The sequence below is a fragment of the Alexandromys fortis genome, unplaced genomic scaffold (assembly GCF_014885135.2).
Source record: "Alexandromys fortis isolate MF-2015 unplaced genomic scaffold, M_Fortis_MF-2015_v1.1 scaffold_26, whole genome shotgun sequence".
NCBI lineage: Eukaryota > Metazoa > Chordata > Mammalia > Rodentia > Cricetidae > Alexandromys > Alexandromys fortis.
In genome coordinates, this window is record NW_026067894.1 from 14,545,509 (window position 1) to 14,568,948 (window position 23,440).

Here is a 23,440-nt window from a genome sequence, read left to right on the forward strand (position 1 = left end):
TGAGCGAGGTAACCCAGACCCAAAAAGATGAACATGGGATGTATTCACTCATAATTGGTTTCTAGCCATAAATAAAGGTCACGGAGTGTATACCTGGTGAACCTAAAGAAGCTAAAGAAGAAGGTGAACCCAAGAAAAAACATATAGTTATCCTCTTGGCTAAGGGAAGTAGATAAAATTGCCGGGGACAAAATTGGGATCTTGGGGGTGGGGTGGGTTGGGGATAAGGGGGGACAGGGAGAGAAAAGTAAGAAGGGGAGGATTGGGGGAACTTGAGGAAACAGGAAGATTGGGATAAAGGAAGGTTGGATAGGGGAGCAGGGAAGCACATATCTTAGTTAAAAGAGCCACCTTAGTGTTGGCAAGAGACTGGAGTCTTAGAATTTTTTTCTTTGATTTTTCTGCACTGTTTCGTCTTAATTTTTCTGCAAGAGTTCAAGGTCAAGGCTGAATTTTTTGCACAGGGCCATCTGTTTCCTACAGCATCACACATATATAGGATCAACTTTTCCCCAGCAAATTACACTTGTACTTTTACATAAAAGAATGCTAAACATATCTCTCTATATATGTACACATATAATATATATTATATATGTATATATGTGTGTATATACACATATATATTCTATTTCTCATGTCTCCATTCTGCTGTATTGATTTTTTAAAAAAAATATTTTTAATACCATTATCAAGTTCCTTTTTTTAAAAAGATTTTTATTATTTTTAAAAATTGTATTTATCTGTATATATGCAACTAAGTGCAATTTTCCAAGGAGGCTACAAATACCAAATTCCCATTGGAGCTGGAGTTGCAGGTGGTTATGAGCTGCCTGATATGGATGCTAGGACCTAAGCTTGGGTCCTCTGCAAGAGTAGTACTTGATATTAACCACTAAGCCATCTCTATAGCCCCAATACCATTTTTTTTTTTTAAATTGTGGCTTTACGTTAGGTCTTGGAGTCAAAGGTAAAGTCTTGTTTTTCTTTTTTTTTCTATTTTATAAGCATTAGTTTGTTTTTTGTTTTGTTGTATGTCTGTGTGAGGGTGTCGGATCCCCTGTCACAGACGGTTGAGAGCCGCCATGTGTGTGCTAGGAATTGAACCTAGGTCCTCTGGAAGAACCATCTCTACAGCCTCTAGTATTGCTTTTCTAAATTTCAATTTTCATATTTATAAATTTAACTTTACCTTGTTGATTTTTAAATTTTTTTAAAGACACCTGGAATTTTCATTGGGGTTTTCCTGAATCCATATTATATATCTTAGAATTGACATCTTTAGCAGTTGTTCCGTTTAGTCTATAAAAATGTTATCTCCCAATTTATTTAATTGTTTCATGTGCCACTGTGTAGTGTATACCTGAGAATGCATGTGTACATGTGCACACACATGTACTTAGACACAAGAAGTCTTTCACCCTCCACCTTACCTTGAGACAGGATGGCTCACTGAGCTCCATGGATCTGCCTTTTCTGTCCGTGCATGTCCTGTCCCATTGGTGTGTCTACTTTTACCCAGATACACAGAACTACACTCTTCCCAGGTTTTGGTTTGGTTTAGTTTTTCAAGACAGGATTTCTCTGTGTAGCTCTAGTTATACCGGAACTCACTCTGTAGACCTGACTGACCTCCAACTCGGAGATCCACCTGCCTCTACCTCCTAAGTGCTGGGATTAAAGAAAGGTGTGCACCACTGCTATCCAACATCTCCCCACGTTTTTTATGTGGGTACTTGAATTCTCAATTCAGGACCAATTATTTAGGTCACTTTAAGTTTCTCTCAACAGTGTCTCATATGTTTATAGGTCTACTGCTTGCAAATTTTTTGTATTTACAATTCATTTTTCAATTAAAGGTAATATTAATTAAAATTAACTATATTCTTAATATTATTAAAATTAAGTTAATTTATCTATTTATATTAATTAATTGTTGGAGCAGGGTTTTACTCTGTAACCCAGCTGACCTCAAACTTATTGTTATCCTCCAAATCAACCTTCTAAGTCCTGAGCTTGCCCATTCTGCTATCACACTATACTTTAAATCATACTATTTTTAAATTTTACTTTTGGCTTATAAAAATTCTGAAGGTTTTTTTTTTTATATTCACCTTATTTTCCTAACATTTCATTCCACTAAATTTCTTGGAGTTTTCTACATTACAGTTAGATTATCTGTGAATAAAGTAGTTTAGCTTTTTCTTTCTAATCTGAATACCTTTCCTTTTTTTTTCTTCCTGTATTGAATTCAGAGATGTTCCTATGTACCGGGTAGTAGTAGAGAAACCTTTGCTTTGTTCCCAATCTGTCTTGCATTGTTCCTTGTAGGTCTTCTCCTCTCCCTCCTCCCCTCCTTTTTTTTTTTTTTAAAAAAAAAGATTATCTATCTATCATCTATCTATCTATCTATCTATCTATCTATCTATCTATCTATCTATCTATCTATCTATCTATCTATCTATCTCTATCATGTATACAGTGTTCTGCTTGCATACCAGAAGAGGGCACCGGATCTCATTATAGATTGTGAGCCACCATGTGGTTGCTGGGAATTGACTTCAGGTCTTCTGGAAGAGCAGCCAGTGCTCTTAACCTCTTAGCCATCTCTCCAGCTCCCCTTGAAGGTTTTCTTTTGATTTTGAGTTTTCTGCAAATTTTCATCCTGATAGACTTTTATCAGTTGAATTTTTTTTAATCTAGTGATTCAATGTCTGTTTTATTGTTGCGTTGTTTCATAGTCTTTTTTTTTTTAGAATAACTTTTTTTTTTTTTTAAGATTTATTTATTAATTATGTATACAACATTCTGCCTCCGTGTATGCCCGCACGCCGGAAGAGGGCTCCAGATCTCATTACAGATGGTTGTGAGCCACCATGTGGTTGCTGGGAATTGAACTCAGGACCTCTGGAAGAGCAGCCAGTGCTCTTAACCACTGAGCCATCTCTCCAGCCCTGTTTCATAGTCTTTTAAGCTGGTTGTTGAAATAGGAGCGGCGGGGCTGCGTCCCCAACACCCCAGCCGCTTGGCTAGCTCACGCCCGAAATAACAACACACAAACTGTATTCATTTAAAGAACTGCTTGGCCCATGAACTCTAGCCCTTACAGGCTAATTCTCGCACCTGGACTAGCCCATTTCTAATGATGTGTATAAGCACCCCAAGGTGCGCTTACCGGGAAGATTCTAGCCTACATCCATCTTCATCGCGTGTGTCTCAGAGAGCAGAGCTATCGCGTCTACCCGGGAGAGCTGAGCATGGTGTCTGTCATCCGGAGAGCAGAGTCTCTCCGGGAGCAGAGCAGAGTCTGACCTCACTTCCTCTTCCGCCCAGAATTCTATTCTGTTTACTCCTCCCATCTATGTTCCAAGCCATGAGGCCAAGCAGCTGGTTTATTATAACTTAACCAATGAAATCAACAGATTGATATATGACACTCCCACATCAGCTGGTGAAATACATTTTCCCTAATGTATTCTTTTTATATAATTTTGGATCAGATTTGACAACAGTTACGGTGTTTTTTGTTGTTGTTGTTGTTGTTTGTTTTAAGACAGGTTTTCTCTGTAGCTTTAGGAACCTGTCCTGGAACTAGCTTTTGTAGGCCAGGATGGCCTTGAACTCATGAAGTTCCTGCCTCTGCCTCCTGAGTACTGATTAAAGGCCTGCGCCACCACTGCCCTGTGGTTATGGTTTTAAGTTCTTCTATTGCCTCTGCCTCCACATGTGGTGAACATGTACCACTTCACCTCGCCTTGTGAGAAGGTTTTAAATTATAAAGCTAATGTGTTTACATTTAGGTTATCTGATTTTTTTTTTCTATTATAAGCTTTTTTTACTTTTGTATCTTTCAAGAATATATATATTCTGGGCATTGAACCCATGGCATGCATACCAAGCAAGTGCTTTTCTACTGAGTTATCTTTTAACCCAGTCCTTTTAGTTATCTTTGTTTTGAGACAGGGTTATCAATTAGATGCCCATGCTATGCGTTGAATTTACTCTGTAAACTAAGCAGAGCTTCAATTTGATATTCTTCCAACTCAGCCTGGAACACTGTGTGTGTACATCACTATACTGAGTAAATACTTTCTTTTATTTGTAAATCACTAAATTTATTGGTATAGCAGTATTCTGTGCAAATTAAAAATTGTTATGTTATTTAATTATATAAGTGTTTGCCTTATGTATGTCTGTATACCACATTTGTGCTTGGAACCCAAAAAGTCTAGAAAAGGACATTGAATCCTATGAAATGAGTCACAGATGGCTGTGAGCTGCTATGTGGATACTGAGAGTTACAGCCATGTCTTCTGCAAGAACAGCCAGTGCTCTTAATTGTTGAGCCCTCAATCCAGTTCCAATATTCTATTTAAATTTAAGCATCAGTTCATTTTGAGACGGTCATACTGTGTAGGTATGGCTGGCTTCTACTTGCTAAGTCAACAAGGCTTGCCTCAAAATTGCAATAATGCTCCTGCCTCTGCTTCCCAGGTGCTGAGATTTCAGGCGTGTGCTGTCATTTTTTGCCTTTTTTTTATGTGTTTTTTTTTTTTTGTTTTTTTAGACAGAAAGTTTAAATTGTGGATTTTATGAGTCTTTTTCTTCTAGTTTACTTTCCTTTCTTTTGACGTTACTAGTACTAGTACTCTGAGCTTCATGATTGCTAGGGACATGTTCTGCCTAACTTAATGCCAGAGCTGTTTAAGTTTTGCAGGAGCTTGGGATAAAGAGATGGCTCAGAGGTTAAGAGCACTGACTGTTCTTCCAGAGGTCCTGAGTTCAAATCTCAGCGACTGCATGGTGGGTCACAACCATCTGTAATGAGATCTGGTGCCCTCTTCTGGAGGCTGAACACTGTGTTAATAATAATAATAATAGTAATAATAATAATAGTTTTGCAGGAGCTTGTAGGTATTTCGAATATCTCACTCATATCACACAAGTACTGCATTAGTTCCATCACAGGATTTTTTTTTAAGTTTTATGGTTTTCATTTAAATTAACAGGATTTTCTAATCATAGCTACAATTTCTTCCTTGATCTATGCAATATTTATAAGTGTACTATTAATTTATGATTTGAGAGGGTTTTTTTTTTTTGATGTTTTTCCATTATTGGCTTTAAGTCCAGATCTTGTGTAAAGAATTTATTGAGACCTATTTTATAGTTTGGAATATGACCTATTGAAGTGAGCTTGTACTGTATCATGTGGTAATGGCTATATCCCAGTTACCTAAATGTTGATAATTACTATAGTAATTTCTTTTTTATATGAATTGGATTTGATGAGTTCTTGGTGTTTTGAGACAGGGTCTCACATAGTCCAGGCTGACCTTGAACTTTCCATGGAGCCCAGAATGACCTTGTACTTTTCCTGATCCTCTTGCCTCCACTTCTCAAGCGCTGTAATAGGTGTGCATCACCATGTCTGAAAGTAGATTATTTTTAAAATCCTTTCAGCTCTGAATTCTGAATCTTTAGGATATAAAAATAATTTTCTTATTCAATAGGATTATTCGCTTTGCAAGTCTGAGAACTCAGAGTCTTAAAATTCCAAGGGTGAATTTTATAGTTTGTGAATTTTTGGAATTCTCACAGGGAAGGAAGAAGTCTGTAGTGCCTGTGGAGCCTAGGAGTCTTATTCAAGGAGCCTTGCAACGTTGTTCAGTGTCTGGAATGACACTGAAGTATATGTATGGGGTGAATGCCTGGAAGAATTGGGTCCAATGGAAAAATGCCAAGGAAGAACAAGGAGATCTGAAATGCGGGGGTAAGTCCTCAGTACACTCTGTGTCAGATAGATACAGGAAATAGAAACAAAGTCGTAAATATATTCTAAGAAGGATTAACTCATAAGACTTAGGCCTTGGCTTTACTCATCCCATTTCACTATTGTTATTTACCTGTCTCATTTATCCCATCAGGAGGTGAACATGCCTCTCCTAGTCCGTGTTCTGATGCCTTAGGAAGTGTTCAAGACCAGGCACTCTCTCAAGAATCCTCAGAACAAGGTTGTAAAGGTAAATATTCTTCTGTCTCTTTTCCTATCAATTATTTTTAATATTAAGGTTTAAAGAATATTTTATGTGCATGAATGTTTTGCCTATATATGTATCTGTGGAACACTTGCACGCCTGGTGCATGCAGAGGCCAGAAGGTCCATCAGATCCCCTAGAACTAGAGTTTACAGGCAGTTAGTTACGAACCACCCTGTGGTTGCTAAGAACTGAACCTGCATCCTCTGGAAGAGGAGCCAGTGCTCTTAACCATTGAGCATCACTCTGGACTCTCTTAAGTTTGTTAACTGACCAGATGTATAGATGTGCTAGTCTTAGCATTGTGAAGGATGGAGAAAGAGACTCCCCTGCCACGTGCCTAGCTTCAGCAGCTATCCTTAACAACAGAGGGAATTTTCACAGCCCCTTCATTCCTGTATCTTTCCTGATTCTAAAGCCAGAACTATATGACCAACAGCATGTCAAGCCGTGCTGCGTACTTGGGATGGAACTTGGCCCCATTTAATAACATTTGCATAAGCTTTCATTTATTGCTAATTTATTTAAAGGTTTTGGTTTGAGATTTTCCAACTATACCCTTTCTCTTACAAGTGGATCACTATATCAGGTTTTGACTTTTGTTGCTAGAAGTCTGTTTGCTGGTCTTGGAGTACACAAGTTCTCATCAGATCAGGCAGTTGCTGCTGTGTTGTGATGACTCATAGTCCCTACAAATCAAGTATTACCTTTATGCTCTTAAGGTTCTATAAATACCCTCCTGCTTGGAGGTTGTGCCTGCAACAATTCCCCTGTTGTTTACTAGTCCTTATTGAAGTAACCAAGAGAGCCAGCTGCAGTGCCAGATACAGTTCCTGTATCTTCAGCTATCTGGAGGCAAAGTCAGGAGGAATGTTTGAGCTTACCAGTTCAATATCAGCTGTGGCAAATTACTGAAACCTCAACTTAAAAAAAAAATGTGCCTTAGCTATTCTGGCATTTGTCATATAGACCAATGTGGCCTTGAACTCAAAGGAGAGCTGCCTGGTTCTGCTTCGCACCTGCTGTAATTAAAAGCATACACCACTATGCCTGGATTCCTTGTTTACTTTCATAGAGTCCCAGTTAAACGAACTTTCTGTCATAGTACTGTTGCACCATGTGCAGTAAATTGTATTTCTCTTCTTGAAAAAAAAATCCTTGAGTCAGGATCTATTATTTGGTTGATGGATTTGAAATAGGATTTTTCTGTGTCGCTTAGGCTAGTCCTCCTGCCTCAGCTTCTTGAATACTGTAACCGTCCTGCTTGGTTTACCATGCTTTGTGATCCAGTATAGTGTTTATTTTTTAGGGCACAGTGATACTGGTGTTGGTTCAGTGAACAGAAGTGTTACTGCATTTCTGCAAGCTCATGTTTCAGATGTCTTCTCCCTTTACACAGTCCGTTCTATGAAGCTGAAAGAAGATATTCTGTCCTGCACTTTTGCTGAGTTGAGTTTGGGATTATGCCAGTTTATCCAAGAGGTGCGGAGACCAAATGGTGAAAAATATGACCCAGACAGTATCTTATACTTGTGCCTTGGAATTCAGCAGGTATCAGTTTCAATAACTTATACATTTGATTGTGGTTTTCATCATCTGAGATAACTTGTGAATTGTTGAAAATAAGTGTATACTGTCATTTATTTGTATTAAACATTTTCCTTAGTGAACTGCTATCCCAGTTTAAAAGTCTTTACATATAGCCTTTGTAAACTAAAGTGAGACTGTTGGTAGAATAATAGACATTGGGAAGGGATCGTGTATTCTGTAGTTAAATGGATGAAAAGGGCATAAATAGCAGCCTACCTAGAAGCAACTAAGGTGACTGCATCTGTACGTGTAAGTGTTTTATTTGCACTTTCAAAGTACAAAGTAAATTAATAGATGCACAAGTATGTACATTTAAAAAGATCAGTTATCGATAAGAGTGCTACACGATGAGAATTCTGCCAGCTGGAGGGAATGCACACTTTCTACAGCAATTTGAGTACAGTATTTAGGAATGTTTTCACCTTCTTTTTTTTTTTCCTCCTTAGGTCCCGNAGAGTTTCTCTGTGGCTTTGGAGCCTGTCCTGGAACTAGCTCTGTAGACCAGGCTGGTCTCGAACTCACAGAGATCCGCCTGCCTCTGCCTCCCCAGTGCTGGGATTAAAGGCGTGTGCCACCATCACCCGGCTCCTCCCTAGTTTTTATTTAACATCTCTTCAACATTTGTGTCTGGCTAGGACTCATTTGGTTCATGCCTCTATAATCTTAGAACTGGGGTTGCTGAAGCAAGAGGATTACAAATTTGGGAGCAATTGCATAGTCATAAATCAAAAATCATTCATCACAGTTGAAGTTCTGACAAGTTCGTAAAGTTACTGGGTATAGTTCATGCTCACCAAATGTGAGAGTTAGTAAATAGAGCATACTATCTAACCAATTGTTTTATTTATAAATTAGAATGTGGGTATGATAGTATATGCCAGCTCTCTCAGCTGCTTGGGATGAAGCAAGGTAACTGCAAATTCAAGGACAGCCTAGGCTACATAGTGAGACCACTATCTCCAAAAATAAAAAGTAATGCTTAGTGATACATGACTATATTATAAATTATGTTTATTACTATGTAATGGCATAGTGATATGAATTCATAGAAGGTGAAATAAGAAATGTGTGCAATGGTTATTGTCTCTGGTTTGTATTAATCTGACGTTAAGCAAGGTGGGGTTTTTTTGTTTTGTTTTTTACTTTCAAAAGTAAGTACTAGATTGACTAAGACATACTTATCATCCCAGCACTCAGGAGGCAGAGGCAAGATCCCTGAGTTCCAGGTCTAGAACTAGCTTCAGGACCAGGACTACATAGAGAAACCTGTCTCAAATAAACAAAGGAAAGTAACTTGTGGTCTGGAGAAATGACTCAGCTGTTAACACACTGGCTCCTCCTCCAGAGGAACTGCATGTGATTCCTAGTACCCACATGTTTATCTCCATGTGCATGCCTTGTACACTCAGACATTAGAAGGGGGGGTAGTAAATCTCCCTGTAACTGGAGTTATAGACAGTTGTGAGCTCCTATTTAGGTACTGGGAATAGAATCCATATCTGTTGCAAGAATATCATGTACTCTTAATTGCTAAGCCAGTATCTCCAGCTCTTTGTTAATATTTTTGCTTTGTTTTGCTGTGTGTGTCTGTGCCTCTGTCTGAGAAAGGGAGACAAGTACATGTGTGTACATGTGTATGTGGGTGCACATGCATGCCCTGATGTCAGGTATCTGTATCACTTTGCTTCATTCTTTTGAGGCAGGGTATCTCACTGAACCTGAAGCTTGCTCTTTCAGTTAGTCTGACTTGTCAAATTCCAGGGGTCTACCTGACTCCACACTCCAGTTCTGGGGTTTCAGGCACACCTGGCCATGCAAAGCTTATACTTGGGTGCTGGGTATTTAAACTCAGGTCCTTATGCTAATACAGCATGTGTTCTTGCGCCATCTCCTCATCCCTGTTTTACTTTGTTTTTTATTTAGCAAAATGGGTCCATAAAACATATATTTTGCAACTTGTTCCTGAATTCAAGCTTGTTTTCAAAATCATGGAGATCTGCCTTCCTCTACCTCACAAGTGCTCAGATTAAAGTGCCACTGCCCAGCATTTTGTTTTTTTTAAACAAGGCAGAAAGGATCATATGAGTTGGTGACCAGCCTGGTTTACATATCTAGCTTAAGCCTGCTAGGACTCTAGGAACAAACTCAGGTGCTGCTTGCATAGCATGTGCTTTATAAACAGTCATCACAGTCCACTAAATTTCATGCATTAAAACATAAAAATTGTATATTAATGGAGTATGATGTAATGCCTTGGTAGAAAGGTTATGTTGCATGCTCAAATTATTTGGAGAATCTTGTTATCTGACCAATTTAAGTCTTCTAATATCTTTCCATTTACCTAGGTCTTCTGTAATTTTTACCTTCAGTTACAGCTTGTAGTTTGATTTAAATTTTCCCTAGTTTTGTTTTCTTTCTTTTTTTTTTTAAGTTTTCGTTTTTAGTTGTATGTACATATATTTATCTAAGGATGGCTGTGCCTCTGAGGTTAATGCCCATGGAGGCCAGAAGATAGCTTTGGAGAGTACTGAAGCTTTAGTTATATATAAGGGGGTTATAAACACACATCCCCCTCCCTCTTGCTCCCCACCCCTAGTGGAGGGAACAGAACTGGGTATCAAACCAAACTCTGTCTTTTTCAAGAACAGCATATGCTCTTTAACTGCTGATCTGTTCTCTAGTCCAAGTATTTTATTCTTTATGACATTTTAAGATTTATTTATTTTATGTATATGAGTGCTGCTCTATTTGCTTGCATGACAGCATACCATAAGAGGGTATCTATGTCTGTGAGCCACCATGTGGTTGCTGGGAATTGAACTCAGGACCTCTGAAAGAATAGTTAGTGGTCTTAACTGCTGAGCCATCTCTCCAGTCCCTCTATATGGTTTTTGTTTGTTTGTTTGTTTGAGACAGGGTTTCTCTGTAACTTTGGAGCCTGTCCTTGAACTATATCTTTTAGACCAGACTGGCTTTGAACTCACAAAGATCTACCTGCCTCTGCCTCCCAGGTGCTAGGATTAAGGGCGTGCGCCACCTGGCCAGAGTATTGTTTTGACTGTGTGTTATCCAAGCATTTCTTTATTTTTTATTCTGTGATATTCTTAATAGTTGACCCTTTCAGGTTGGGTTTACTGGCACACACCTTAAATCCCAGCCCTAGGAGGCAGATAGAGCTCTGTGAGTTTCCCGTGAATTATAGAGTAGCCAAGGCTATTTGAGAGACCCTGTCCCTCATCAGTCCACTCCCCACCCCAAAAAAATTTTTTCAAAGTGTGGGTCAGAATGTTGAGAACTGTGGTTGAAAGGTCCCAAGTAGTTTTTGGTGTTGTTTTTTTTTTTTTTTTTTTGTTAAAGATTTATTCGTTTGTATTTTATGTATATGAGGTTTTTTATTTTTTTACTTACATGTATGACTGTATCCCATGTGCGTGAAGTTTGTCCATGGGGGTCAGACAGGCGTTTCAGATCCCCTGGAACTGGAGTTATAGCTGTTAGCCACTATGTGGGTACTAGGTTCTCTGCAAGAGAAGCCATCTCTCTAGCACACCCCCATAAGTTTTTTTTTTAATGTGTGTGGGTATTTTGTCTACATAAATATCTATGCACCATGTCTATGTGTGGTACTCAGGGAAGACAAAAGAAGGTGTCTGATTCCCTGGAACTGGAATCACAGACAGTTGTGAGTCACCATGTGGGTGCTAAAAGTTGAACTTAGGTTATCTGGAAGAGCAGTTCTCCAATGTGCACCAGCCCCTTCCCCCACCTCAGTAAGGTCTTAAATTTGAGTTTGATTTGTTTCAAGAGAAAGTTTGTTTAAGTAGAATGGCAGGCAGAGCTCTGTGAGGACATTTGCAAGCATAGTGCATGTCAGGAGAGGAGAGTTAGGTCAGTTTCATCAAGAGTAAAGGGTTCTTATTTGGGAAGTTTACTCATTTATGTGTATTTGTTTTATATATGTGCGTGCGCGCACCTGGGTATGACCCCACAGAGGTCAGAAGAAGACATTGGATCCCTTGGAACTGTAGTACAGTTGATTGTGAGCTGCTGAGTGGGTTCTGGGAACAGAAGGGAACAGAATCTGGGTCCACTGCAAGAGCAGTAAGTGATCTTACCTGCTGCTCCAGGTTCTTGTTTTTAGTATTTATTCTGTACCACCCACACTTTTTTGCAAATTCAGTGCCAAGGACAATGACCAGTTTCCATGACAGAGCATTGGACTTGAATCCTAGTATTTTAACCTACAGTAAAATGCTTACAAGCTGTGTGGGATAGTCCATTACAAAGGCAGACATTAAGGGAAACCATTTCTTATGATGTTTTCTAATCTTAAGCTTTCTTTATACCAGTATGTGTTAATTCTTTTATCTTTTAGTACCTGTTTGAAAATGGTAGAATAGATAACATTTTTACGGAGCCCTATTCCAGATTTATGATTGAACTTACCAAACTCTTGAAAATATGGGAGCCTACAATACTTCCTAATGGTAAGGGAATTGTTTTTAATTATTTTTATGGTATACTTTTATAAATTGCTTTTTAAAATATTTTCATACATTGCAATATAATCTGTCCTGATGTAATACAGTTGAGTTGTTGAGATTGTTTTAGATTAATCTATTGTGGATCATTTTAGTAAAATACACTGTGAACAGTTACTATAAAGTAACAAACAGTATACATAGAGATACTAACACCTGAAAAAAATATACATTGTTATACTTACGTTTCTAGAATGGTTTTGTCTGGTAGAGTCAATAAGCTAGTTGCTATTGATTTATCCATGCACAAATGATCTTTGTCAGTGTGTGCTGAACATCTTTGCTTGTTCTTATCCATGAATTCTTTAACCTGATGTCATTAGAGAAGCCTGTGGTTCACTCAGGCTCTGACTGGATGAGTTAGAGTAACAACCAATGTGTGCTTTCTGTTGAGCTCTGGAGCACCTCTGTATCATTCTGAGCTACATGATGAATAATACAGAGGAGACATACAGCATAGATTTGGAAGTAGTAAAGTCACATTCAGGGATGATCTCCCAACAATAGAATATGGAAGCAGCAGTAAAGAGAGTTCAGGAAAGAGCATTGCGTTAGAGCTGAATTTATGGGACATGGAGAGCCAGGTACAAGGATTAGTACAGTTTCTTAAGACCTTGCTTCTCATACATACAGATTCCAGTTGGTCCCAAGGAACATAGCTGTTAATGTAAGTTAAGAATGAGAGGGAAGCCAGGTGGTGGTGGCGCACACCTTTAATCCCAGCACTCAGGAGGCAGAGGCAGGTGGATCTCCATGAGTTCTAGGTCAGCATGGTCTACAAGAGCAAGAGCAAGTTCCAGGACAGATTCCAAAGCTACAGAAAAACCCTGTCTCGAAAAACCAAGATAGATAGATAGATAGATAGATAGATAGATAGATAGATAGATAGATAGATAGATAGATAGATAGATAGATAGATAGATAGATAGATAGATTAGATAGATTAGATAGAGGAGAGGGGGGGAGGGAGGGAGCCACTTGTTCCTCCCTAGTAACTAAACACATGGAACTGGCAAATGTTAAGCTTGATGGTCTGGGCAAGAACTGGTTAACTTCCCATGGAGCAGATCTGGCCTGTGTCCTGCTTCTGTTGTCTGAGCTAAAAGTGTTTTGGGGTTTTAAATGATTATAAACTTTAAAGAAAATATTTTATGATAGGGAAATTGAATGAGATTGGAATATGTCTGTAAATAAAACTATGTCTGGATCTTTCTGCAACAAAAAGTTGTTCCAGGCAGGTGGCCTGAGGAATGAAAACCACTGCTCACAGGGCAGTGCTGGAGTCTGTCTTGTTGGAGTCCTCTGTCTTGTTCTTCCTGATGCTGCTTCTCTTGCCTGTAAAAGGAGTGGTGGGAGAGAGCAATGCTCCTTCTGTGGAATTTGAGACGTCACATACTTTTGTTCTTCCCATCCTGTCTAGGTTACATGTTCTCTCGCATTGAAGAAGAGCATTTGTGGGAATGCAAACAGCTGGGCGCTTATTCGCCAATTGTCCTGTTAAACACCCTCCTATTTTTCAATACCAAATACTTCCAACTAAAGAATGTTACTGAGCACTTGAAGCTTTCTTTTGCCCATGTGATGAGACGGACCAGGACTCTGAAGTACAGCACCAAGATGACATACTTGAGATTCTTCCCACCTTCACAGAAGCAAGAGTCAGAGCCAGGTGTGTAGCTGGAGATGAGAGTTCTGTTTGAAATGCTAAGAGTTCATTCTGGTCATGGAGGGCTGAAACTTGCTTATAACATTTCAATATTTTTCTCTGTTTTCAAGTAGGTTATAAGCTTTCAAAATGAGAGGACTCTGCCTCCGTGTGTTTTTATTGTCTTTACGTTAGAAATTTGATGTAACCGAGTAAAGCCTCCTGATTTAATTGGGTAAATCCCAAGTAACCTACTTAGAAGGGGTCACTGATTTGCCAGTCAGCAATCACTAATCAAAGGAAACTTGCTTAGCATTTAATTTATTTGGATTTTGTTTTTGACTGGAATGTCCTGTTTTAATTAGCATCTTTTAGTCAGTTCTAAAATTCTAAAGGAACTTAGAAGCAGGCCTAAAGTAGACTGCTTTTACCTATGGTAGGCTTGGGTGAGCAGTGACATTTCCAGTAAGTAGATTATGATCATGTGTTTCAAAAACAGACAAAGTAATTCTTTGTCTTTAATGTCTAAAAAATAATGCTGTTATTCGAGAACTAGAAATTAAACTTTCTGTGTTTGGTTTTAGTCTTTTTGAGCCTTATTTTACTATGTAATAGCTCAGGCTAACCTTGACCTCAAAATCCTCTTTAGTCAGTCATCTGAGTGCTGGCTTTACAGCAATAAGCCATCATGCTCATGCATCACATATATACACAAACAAATCCCTTAGTTTTTTCAATATCAAGTTCTTCAAGTTGTGTTACTTTTAAGAATAAAATACATACTTGAAATGTGAAAAATCTATGGATAGTTGTTCCATGTACCCTGTTCATATTAGCTTGTTTTCAATTGTCCTTTTTACCTGGAGTCTGTCTCTTGGCTTTAGCTTGATGCTTATGTGATCCACTTTGTAGTTCTATTTTGTTTTTGCTTTTTTGAGACAGCATCTCACTTTGTATCCCAGGCTGGCCTAGAACTCAGTTGTATATCCCAAGGTGGCCTCTGCCCTGAAGCAATACAATTTTCTCAGCTTCCTGGGGGATGGAATTGTAGACTTCTTTTTCCTCCTGAAGGTCTACTTTGTATTCATAGGTGATATTAGCTGGATGAATAAGAGGCAGTCAGTTAATATTGCCACTTTTGATTGGGTGCTTAACAACGTTCATATTAGCCAGGTGGTGGTGGTGTAGGCATTTAATCCCACCACTCAGGAGGCAGAGGCAGGCAGATCTCTGTGAGTTCGAGGCCAGCCTGGTCTACAGAGCTAGTTCCAGGATAGGCACCGAAAGCTACAGAGAAACTCTGTCTCGAAAAACCAAAAAAAAAAAAAAAAAAAGAGGTTGATATTATGTTCAACTTGTCTTTTAAGTTACTTGCAAGGCATTTTTTTGGTGGAAATTAGAGTGAATTTGTTTTAAAGCAATAGTGGAGGTAGCTGGAGAGAAAGAACCCTAAACTATTTGTCAAGAATGATCACAAGTAGTGACACAGAGACTGTAGCTTAGGTTTGTCCCTAACTAATTTTTAAAAACAAATAAACCCTTATTTTTTAATCTGTGTTCCTTCATGTGCCCATCATCTTTTTTTTTTTTTAAGTAAATTGTTGCTGCCAGAAGCAGACATGTCTCCCTTTCATGTAAAGCTTCAGGTTATTAAAACATTTTAAATGCCATATTCTGTAGGTCTTTGCAAACATGCTTAATATGTAAGACTACAAGTTTGTTATAAATGACTAACCACTAACCTGCATTTTTATTATTCTAAATGGTTTGTAGTAATAACTTTCAAGAACTAGAAATTTATATTACATTGCTCAATAAGCTACACAGATATAATACCTTAAACAAGAGTAGAAACGTGTACAGTATGTTGCAACAAAAATAACCTTAAATTTATATTAATATACAAATTCCATAGCAGTGTAAAATATTTGAGATTAGAGATTGTTCAAAAGTAGAGTCAGTATCTACCCTTTATCTCATCATTTCTGGACTATATCCCCTTTTTCCTTTTAGAAAGAGATCCTTGAATTTTTTTTTATTTATTTATTAACGATTTCTGTCTCTTCCCCACCACCACCTCCCCTTTCCCTCTCCCTCCCCCTCCCTCAGTCAAATCCCCCTCCCTCGTCAGCCCAAAAGAGCAATCAGGGTTCCCTGACCTGTGGGAAGTCCAAGGACCACCCCCTCCATCCAGGTCTAGTAAGGTGAGCATCCAAGCTGCCTAGGCTCCCACAAAGCCAATAGGTGCAGTAGGATCAAAAACCCATTGCCATTGTTCTTGAGGTCTCAGTAGTCCTCATTGTCCGCTATGTTCAGCGAGACCGGTTTTATCCCAGGCTTTTTCAGACCCAGGCCAGCTGGCCTTGGTGAGTTCCCAATAGAACATCCTTGAATTTTTATATAGCTTTCTGACCATAACCAGTAACAATATGTAACCAACCCCAACTAAATAATGATGACAAACATCCATAAACCAATGAGCGACCAAAAACCACTCATCCCACCTCTTGGGATTTTTGGTGTCAGGGTTTTTGTTGTCATTGTTTGGCTTTATTTGTTTTTTTGCTATTTTTGTTCACTTTTACCTTTTTTAACTGTTTCTTGCTGTTCTTCTTCCCTCCCTCCCTCCCTCCCTTCCTCCTTCCCTTTCTTTCTTCCTTCGTGGTTTTTACATGCTTTCTGCTGTCTGTGGCAGTGACATCTTTAGGAAACTTGAGAAAAATGAGATAACTGTCAAGTCCTGGGAAAACTAGCCATAACATTTGTTGTCCTGTCTCTGTGCAATTGAAAAACTCAAGGCTTTCTGTAGTCCTGACTAGAATAGTCTGAAGCTAGACCACCTCAGCTATCAGAGGGAGCTGTTCTGAATGCAGAACTCTGAGGAAACTGTAGCAGAGATACTCTGAGATGGTGGATCACTTGGACCACCTGTTTTCATTGGTGTGTGGTCCTCTTGTTCTGAAAACAAATTCTCAAAGGTAACATGCATATCTGCAGTAACACAAGTGTGAACTGTGTGCTGTACACAAGCCAGCTAAAGATGATTTTTTTTTATTTGTTTTATGTCTAAACAGGTAAAATACACATCTTCTGTCCTATAGTTTTTAAGGTTCACTTCTTTATATTTGTAGTCTGGATTTTCAGGGGTCTTCCCTGATCAAGCCTGATCTTGACCTTGAAGGAATCCACAGCTTTTTTTTTTCCCCTGTGGAAACAAAAGAATAACCTCTTCCCCAAAGCAATAACTTTTCTGCCTTTTTGTTTTGTTTTGGTTTGGTTTTTTTTTGTTTGTTTTTCGAGACGGGGTTTCTCTGTAGCTTTGGTGCCTGTCCTGGAACTAGCTCTTATAGACCACACTGGCCTCGAACTCATAAAGATCCGCCTGCCTTTGCCTCCTGAATGGTGGGATTAAAGACATGCACCACCGCCCAGCCTGACTTCCATTTTAAAGTTAAGGTATTGTAGCTGGGCAACAGTGATTTATGCCTTCATTCCCAGCACTTGGGAGGCAAGGCAAGTGGATCTATTAGTTAGAAGCCAGCCTGGTCTACAGAGCTAGTTCTGGGATATCCAGGGCTACATAGAGAAACCTTGTCTCGAAAAACAAAAAATTAAGGTACCCTTAAACTTTGTAGGCTGGTTTAATATAGCGGTCTCTGTTAGAATCTGTGTTCTCAGTGGCTGTTGTTTACTCACCAGCAATCAGATAGCAGTTAGGGTCCATACTCTACATCTTTATGTGTCTTGTCCTTTTCATATTATTTTATTCTCTCTTTAAAGACTATCTTACTATTCATAAACTATTTTTCTATGACTATACCCATTTTCTTTTTTAAACCTATGCACATTTTTAAAAGCACACTATAAGCTATTTAGTGTTTTTTTCCCTTCTGGATCTGTCTTTACTGAATACCTGCAGAATTCTTTTTTTCTGCTTGAGACAAATCTTAAATTGCCATGTTGGCTGCCACAAGACTCAGCTTACTACATGGTGGTGGCTTAGTATGCCAAAGACTTGACCGCCTGAGGGACTGTAGGGCTAGAAAGCCACAGCTGGCTCCTTATCCAGAACTTTTCTTAGCTTTCTCAGGCTCTTTATGTTTGGATATTTGAGTACTCACGTTGGATGCCATATGCAGTCAGACGTTTCCTTTGGGCTGCAACTTAAAAAAGATGACATGGAGATGCATTATTAGTTATGAAAGCTTGGCCTTAGCTTAGGCTTGTTCCTAACTAATTCTTCTAACAAATTAATTATTACTTTCTAATCTGCGTTCTTTTAGGTGGCTCAGTTATCTTTACTCTGTAAATGCCTATCCTGCTTCCTTTGTGTCTGGTTGACAACTTTGCCTTTCTTACTCTCTGAGTCCTTTCTGTCCCTAAAAGTCCTGCCTAACTAATAGCCCTGCAGCTCTATATAAAACCAGTCACAGTGACACATCTTCACAAAGTGTGCAGGAATATTCTGCAAAAGGACGCTCTTCCAGAGGGTCTCTATTCCCAACATCTACATGGCAGCTTACAGATGTTTGGAACTCTGCTTCCAGGAGGTCTGTTGCCTTTTTCTGGCCTCTGTGCGCACTGCATGAAGATAGTACACAGATAAACACGCAAGCAAAACACCCACACATATAAAAACAAATCTTCAAAAAATGGCTTGGAGGCTGGGTGTAGAGGTGAGCACCTTTAATCCCAGCATTCATCGGCAGACCAAGTGGATCTTTTGAGTTCAAGGCCACCATGATCTACTGAGTGAGTTTCCAGGAAAGCCAGGGCTTCCCAGAGGAACCCTGTCTTGATTACCATCCCACAAAGAAAAAGAAAATTAGGTTGGGGATGGGGCTCGGCATCTGAAGTGCCTAATGTGTATGAGAACCTGAGTGAAGACTCCCCAGCACCTGTAAAATCAGAGTGGCCGTGCATGTTTGTCACCCCAGTACTGGGGGGCAGAGACAGGTGCATCTCACAAGCTCCCAGGCCAGCCAATGGAGCATAGGACTGAGCTGCCAGCCAGTGAGAAACCTACCTCAAAAAAAGAAAATGGAGGTTCAGCAAGATGTCTCAGCAAGGGAAAGGTGGTTGTTGCTTAACCCCGATTACCTAATTTGATCCCCCTGCCCATGGAAGGAGAAGAGAATCAGTTCTCTATAGCTGTCTCCCGACCTCCTCATATGTATACAATGTTGCACACTCACACAAACACATGAGCCACTCTGGCTCTTGAGTCCACCTAGTAGAACTCTGTTTAGACTGGGTGGACAGATAAGAAGTAGCTGCTTCCCTCTTATGCCTGCACCCTGTATTGTCTGAGAGCCCAGCCCCTATAGAGGCCAGTCCTATCACATGACCAACTCTGCTGAGACTTTCTTTTCCTAAGACGTTGTTTCTTAGACCACACAAGGAGAAGGAACTTGAGCAAGAACTGACTCTATGCTAGTGTCCCGGAGGAGAAACAAGTCCAAATAGAAAGAGGGCAACTCTTCCTAATAATACCTGAACCATGTACCTAATCCAGTCTACTAACAAAGCAAACTCCAAAGGAAGATATACCACCACCACTGTCCCTTTTGCCACATCACTGTTCTTTGTTGACAGGGACGGGGAACATATGTGTTATAGTACAAGCATAGTGTTTAGGTATAAACCAAACACTTTGAATGACACCTAGCACATTAGGAGCTCAGTGAGTGTTGTTGAATAAATGAAAAAGGGCAGGAGTGACAGGATCTCTGGCCATGCAGCAAAGCTCATGAGGTCTCTTGGCACATTTCTCTTATACAAACATTTGATTTTTTTTTTTCTCAAGATAAACTAACAATTGGCAAGAGGAAACGAAATGAAGATGACGAGGCTCCAGTGGGTGTGGAGATGGCAGAGAATACTGACAACCCACTGAGATGTCCTGTTCGACTTTATGAATTTTACCTGTCAAAATGGTAAGGGCTCTTTCTGTGCTCTGAGTACAGTGCACTCACCACCCAGCACAAGTCCTTGGAAACCAGAAGCATAGTTGTCCTGTGGTACTGGGTCTGCCTCTGATTTCTGTTATCTCCATCCTTTTATCTGCCTGGATTTGGAGCTAAAAAGCAAGCCCTTTTCTCACAAAGTTTTTCTCCCAAAATACCTTCCAAAGCAAAATTTATGTCTCATTTGATCCTTTGCAGTGTTGTAGGTTCTAATCTATAGTGATTTATTTTTTGTATAGAAAACAAGATCTGAGATTGGTTTTTGTTAAACCTGTAAGAGGAGGCTTTACAGAGATTCAGTTTTGTATTTTAAGGAGCTGGAGTCTTTCCGGGCCTATCACCATGCTAGGCATGCTCTCCCACATAGCCATACAGTCTTAGTCCAGGCTTGAAAGTTTTCAGTGAATCTCTCAGTATAATATGTGATTCATACTAAAAGTCCTTTTTTTGATCAAAGAAATAATGACATTAGGGACCTCAGGATTCATTTTTCTTGAATTGACATACTTTACTCCTACCAGCATTTGAAATGAAGGACCTGATTTATCTTTCATTTTTGTTTTTTCAAGACGGGGTTTTTCTGTGCAATAGTTCTGGCTGTCCTGGAACTCACTATGTAGACAAGGCCGGCCTCGAACTCACAGAGATCCCCCTCCTTCTACCTCCAAAGTGCTGGGATTAAAGGCATGTGCCACCACTTTTTTTTTCTTTTTCTTTTTTTTTTTTTAAAGGCAGGATCTCATGTATCTCAAGCTGGCCTCAAACTTTGAACTTGTAATCCTCATTCGTCCACCTTCAGGTACTATGATTACAGGTGTTCGCCATCACATCCAGCTGTGCTTTCTCTCTATTAAAGTCTACCGCTTGGGATTCAGTTATAGGTTACTCTTGGGAGGAGAATGCCTATGTCCCTATCTACTCCTGTGGAGAAGCTCAGAACCATTATATAAGAAAGAATGATGTGTGTTTCCGGTGTTCTGATCTCAGCTTCCCTTCTTCTCTTTTGTTTTGTTCGTTTCCTCCTGTGGATAGTTCTGAAAGTGTGAAGCAGAGGAATGATGTGTTCTACCTTCAGCCTGAGCGCTCCTGTGTTCCCAATAGCCCCATGTGGTACTCCACATTCCCAATAGACCCTGGAACCCTGGACACCATGTTGACGCGCATTCTCATGGTGAGGGAGGTCCATGAAGAACTTGCCAAAGCCAAATCTGAAGATTCTGATGTTGAATTATCAGATTAAGAAGGAGTAAAGTTCCTGTTTTCATGCTCTTTGGTGTGCACCAAGCTGTGAATGCACTCAGCTGTCGGGAAGATGTATAGCCCAAGTCCTCTTGACCTGCTTGTGAGGCGTGAAGAACAGGCAGCTCCTGAGCCACAGTGTGGCTGCAAGAGAAACCGAGGGAGGAGTGTGAGTGATTGGCAGGGGGAGAGTTCGTAGACATCTTCGAATGACTAGCCAGTTTCTGAGTGGTGCGCAATCTTATTTTGTTTGGGAATAAGAAATTATGGAATATTTTTAAGGAAAACTGTTGTATAAAATTCTACTATAGTAACCTTAGTTAGAAAGGGGTAGCTTTGGAGTGAGACCCTGGCTGCAGTAGGCTGTTTGAGCAAGTTGTCCATGAGTCAGGAGGGAAATCAGTACAGAGCTGAGACTGACATCAGATAAGGACACTGGGACTCAGCCTTGAAGATCCAATAAAAACACTCATGTTTTTGTAAAAAGACAGTGGTCTTGATTGATTTACACTGCCAACCCACTTATGTGAAGGATAGAAGCCTTTGGTACTTTGACTGAAGGCCCCTCACATGGGGAAACGCCCTCCACTGCTGTTAGTGTGCCCCTTTTTATTTTGGTCTTACCTTCTCAGATGTGGGTGATTGAAGGTAAAAGGCTAATAGTCCACAAGCTGATTATGTACACAGAAAATCTGTGGAACCCATTAGACGCCGGGTGTCTTGAACTATTTATAGAGAGCCCACTAACAGCCTCCTTCTGGGTGCACACTGTTATTGCTGCTGTCTCATAGCCTCAGCTCTGCTGCACAGAAGTGGAGGCTCCTTTTCTTTCCAATTTTCCCCCAATGGCAGCTTTTCTTCCATTGTTTCACTTTCCTGTTTCCAAGTGACTCTTCTTGTCCTTTGCACCAGCTTCTGGAGGCCCTTGTCATTTCAAACAGAATAATCTGTCTCCACAGTTCTGACAAACGTGGGAGACCCCACAAAGACACAGTATTACGTAGCTACCTGAATTAAGGTAGGGAAGGTCGTAGTAAACATTTGGAAGTTGACCTAAGGACTTGAAAGTTAGGGATGCTGGGTTAGAGTACAAGTACATATCCATAAGCAGCATTATTCCAGATTCTAGCTGTCTTAGTTCTGTGAGGATTGCAGGGCATAGGTGTGTGAGACATTATCAGACTCCATTCTCAGTTTTTTCCCTACAAAATTTTGAATCAAGCTTTTAATAATGTTGGCTAATTACTGAGCTTCTTTAATTGAAGTTAATTTGAGTTTACAGCGGAACTGAGAAGTCCTAAGCTTCTTCTGAAGTGAAAGACTTCAGTGTGGTCCCATATATTAGGTGGGGGTAGCAAGTTTTGTTTTGTTTTCTTTTTTTAAAACAAATAAGTCATTTAAATTCAACAGAATTTTAAATGGGCCTTTTGACATTGTGTACTTGGTGGTTCTGTCCTCTGCCTGTAACGAATCTCCTTTTTGTTACTAAGAACTGTGTGGAAGAAGTAAATCTGCCCCAGTCTGTATGGCTAATTCCATCTGTGTTTGTCATTTCTGATGGGAAACTGCTTACTTCCAGACCTTGTTTGATTGGAGGGAAAGCAGTTCACCTGTCTGATAAATCGCCAATAAACCATCCAGAAACACCAGGTGTCTAGTCCCGGTGTATCAGTTATGATTTGTGTAAACACTAACATTTCCCACCTATAGTTGTATGCAAAACAAATATTGTTAGCTTAGTAGATAAATTGTTATGAAATACCAGAGAGAAAAAAATGTATTTTAAGAGAACAACCACTACCCAGATAAACGACTGTATCAGGGCTTCAGCTGCATGTTAGTGCAGGGGCTTCAGACCCTAAACTACTTTCAAACTGGTTGATCATCAGTCATTCCTCATAAATGTAGCTGTTTGTTGCGTCAGATTACTTACTTTTTGTTAAAATTATGTAGAAATCACACTCCCCCACCCTCAGGAGGGTGAGAAGAAAACACCAACAAATAGAACCTGAACTTGTCCTATCCTGCTGTTCCTTGGTCTTTAATTGTCTTTGGATTTTCCTTCTGCAGGAACCACAGCACTATTCCCATAGAATAAAATAGTATATTTGTATTTGATGGGTGAGTTGTCTTTGTGNCATCAACAGAGTGAAAGAGTGGTGTAGACACGGCTACTGTCTTACACTTCACCAGTCAGCTTCTTGTTCTCCTTTGATCTTATTGGTATGATCAAAGAGATGTAAAATTACACACACACACACACACACACACACACACACACACACACACACACGGAAAGCAATTTTCAGAAAAGTTCCTTGGTTTTTATTGAGCCCAGTAATGCATTGTTCCCCTACAGTCTTCCCATGGCTTGCTTTCTCTCAAGACTTGTTTCCATTTTAGGACATTTTTAACTATATT

The 23,440-nt window shown here is 39.7% G+C and overlaps 1 protein-coding gene across 3 annotated transcripts in view; it reads left to right on the forward strand.

Moving 5' to 3' along the window:
* The window catches only part of Zmym4 (zinc finger MYM-type containing 4), a 120,867-nt gene extending 97,730 nt beyond the window's left edge, over nucleotides 1–23,137 (forward strand). For all 3 annotated transcript variants that reach the window (XM_050156529.1, XM_050156538.1, XM_050156547.1), the window contains 7 exons: nucleotides 5,602–5,773; nucleotides 5,928–6,023; nucleotides 7,438–7,589; nucleotides 12,004–12,115; nucleotides 13,590–13,838; nucleotides 19,621–19,750; nucleotides 20,813–23,137. In XM_050156529.1, coding sequence (XP_050012486.1) covers nucleotides 5,602–5,773; nucleotides 5,928–6,023; nucleotides 7,438–7,589; nucleotides 12,004–12,115; nucleotides 13,590–13,838; nucleotides 19,621–19,750; nucleotides 20,813–21,020 — 1,119 coding nt within the window. In that variant the 3' untranslated portion in view covers nucleotides 21,021–23,137. The remainder of the gene's footprint in view (nucleotides 1–5,601; nucleotides 5,774–5,927; nucleotides 6,024–7,437; nucleotides 7,590–12,003; nucleotides 12,116–13,589; nucleotides 13,839–19,620; nucleotides 19,751–20,812) is intronic.
* Nucleotides 23,138–23,440: the final 303 nt, after the last annotated feature.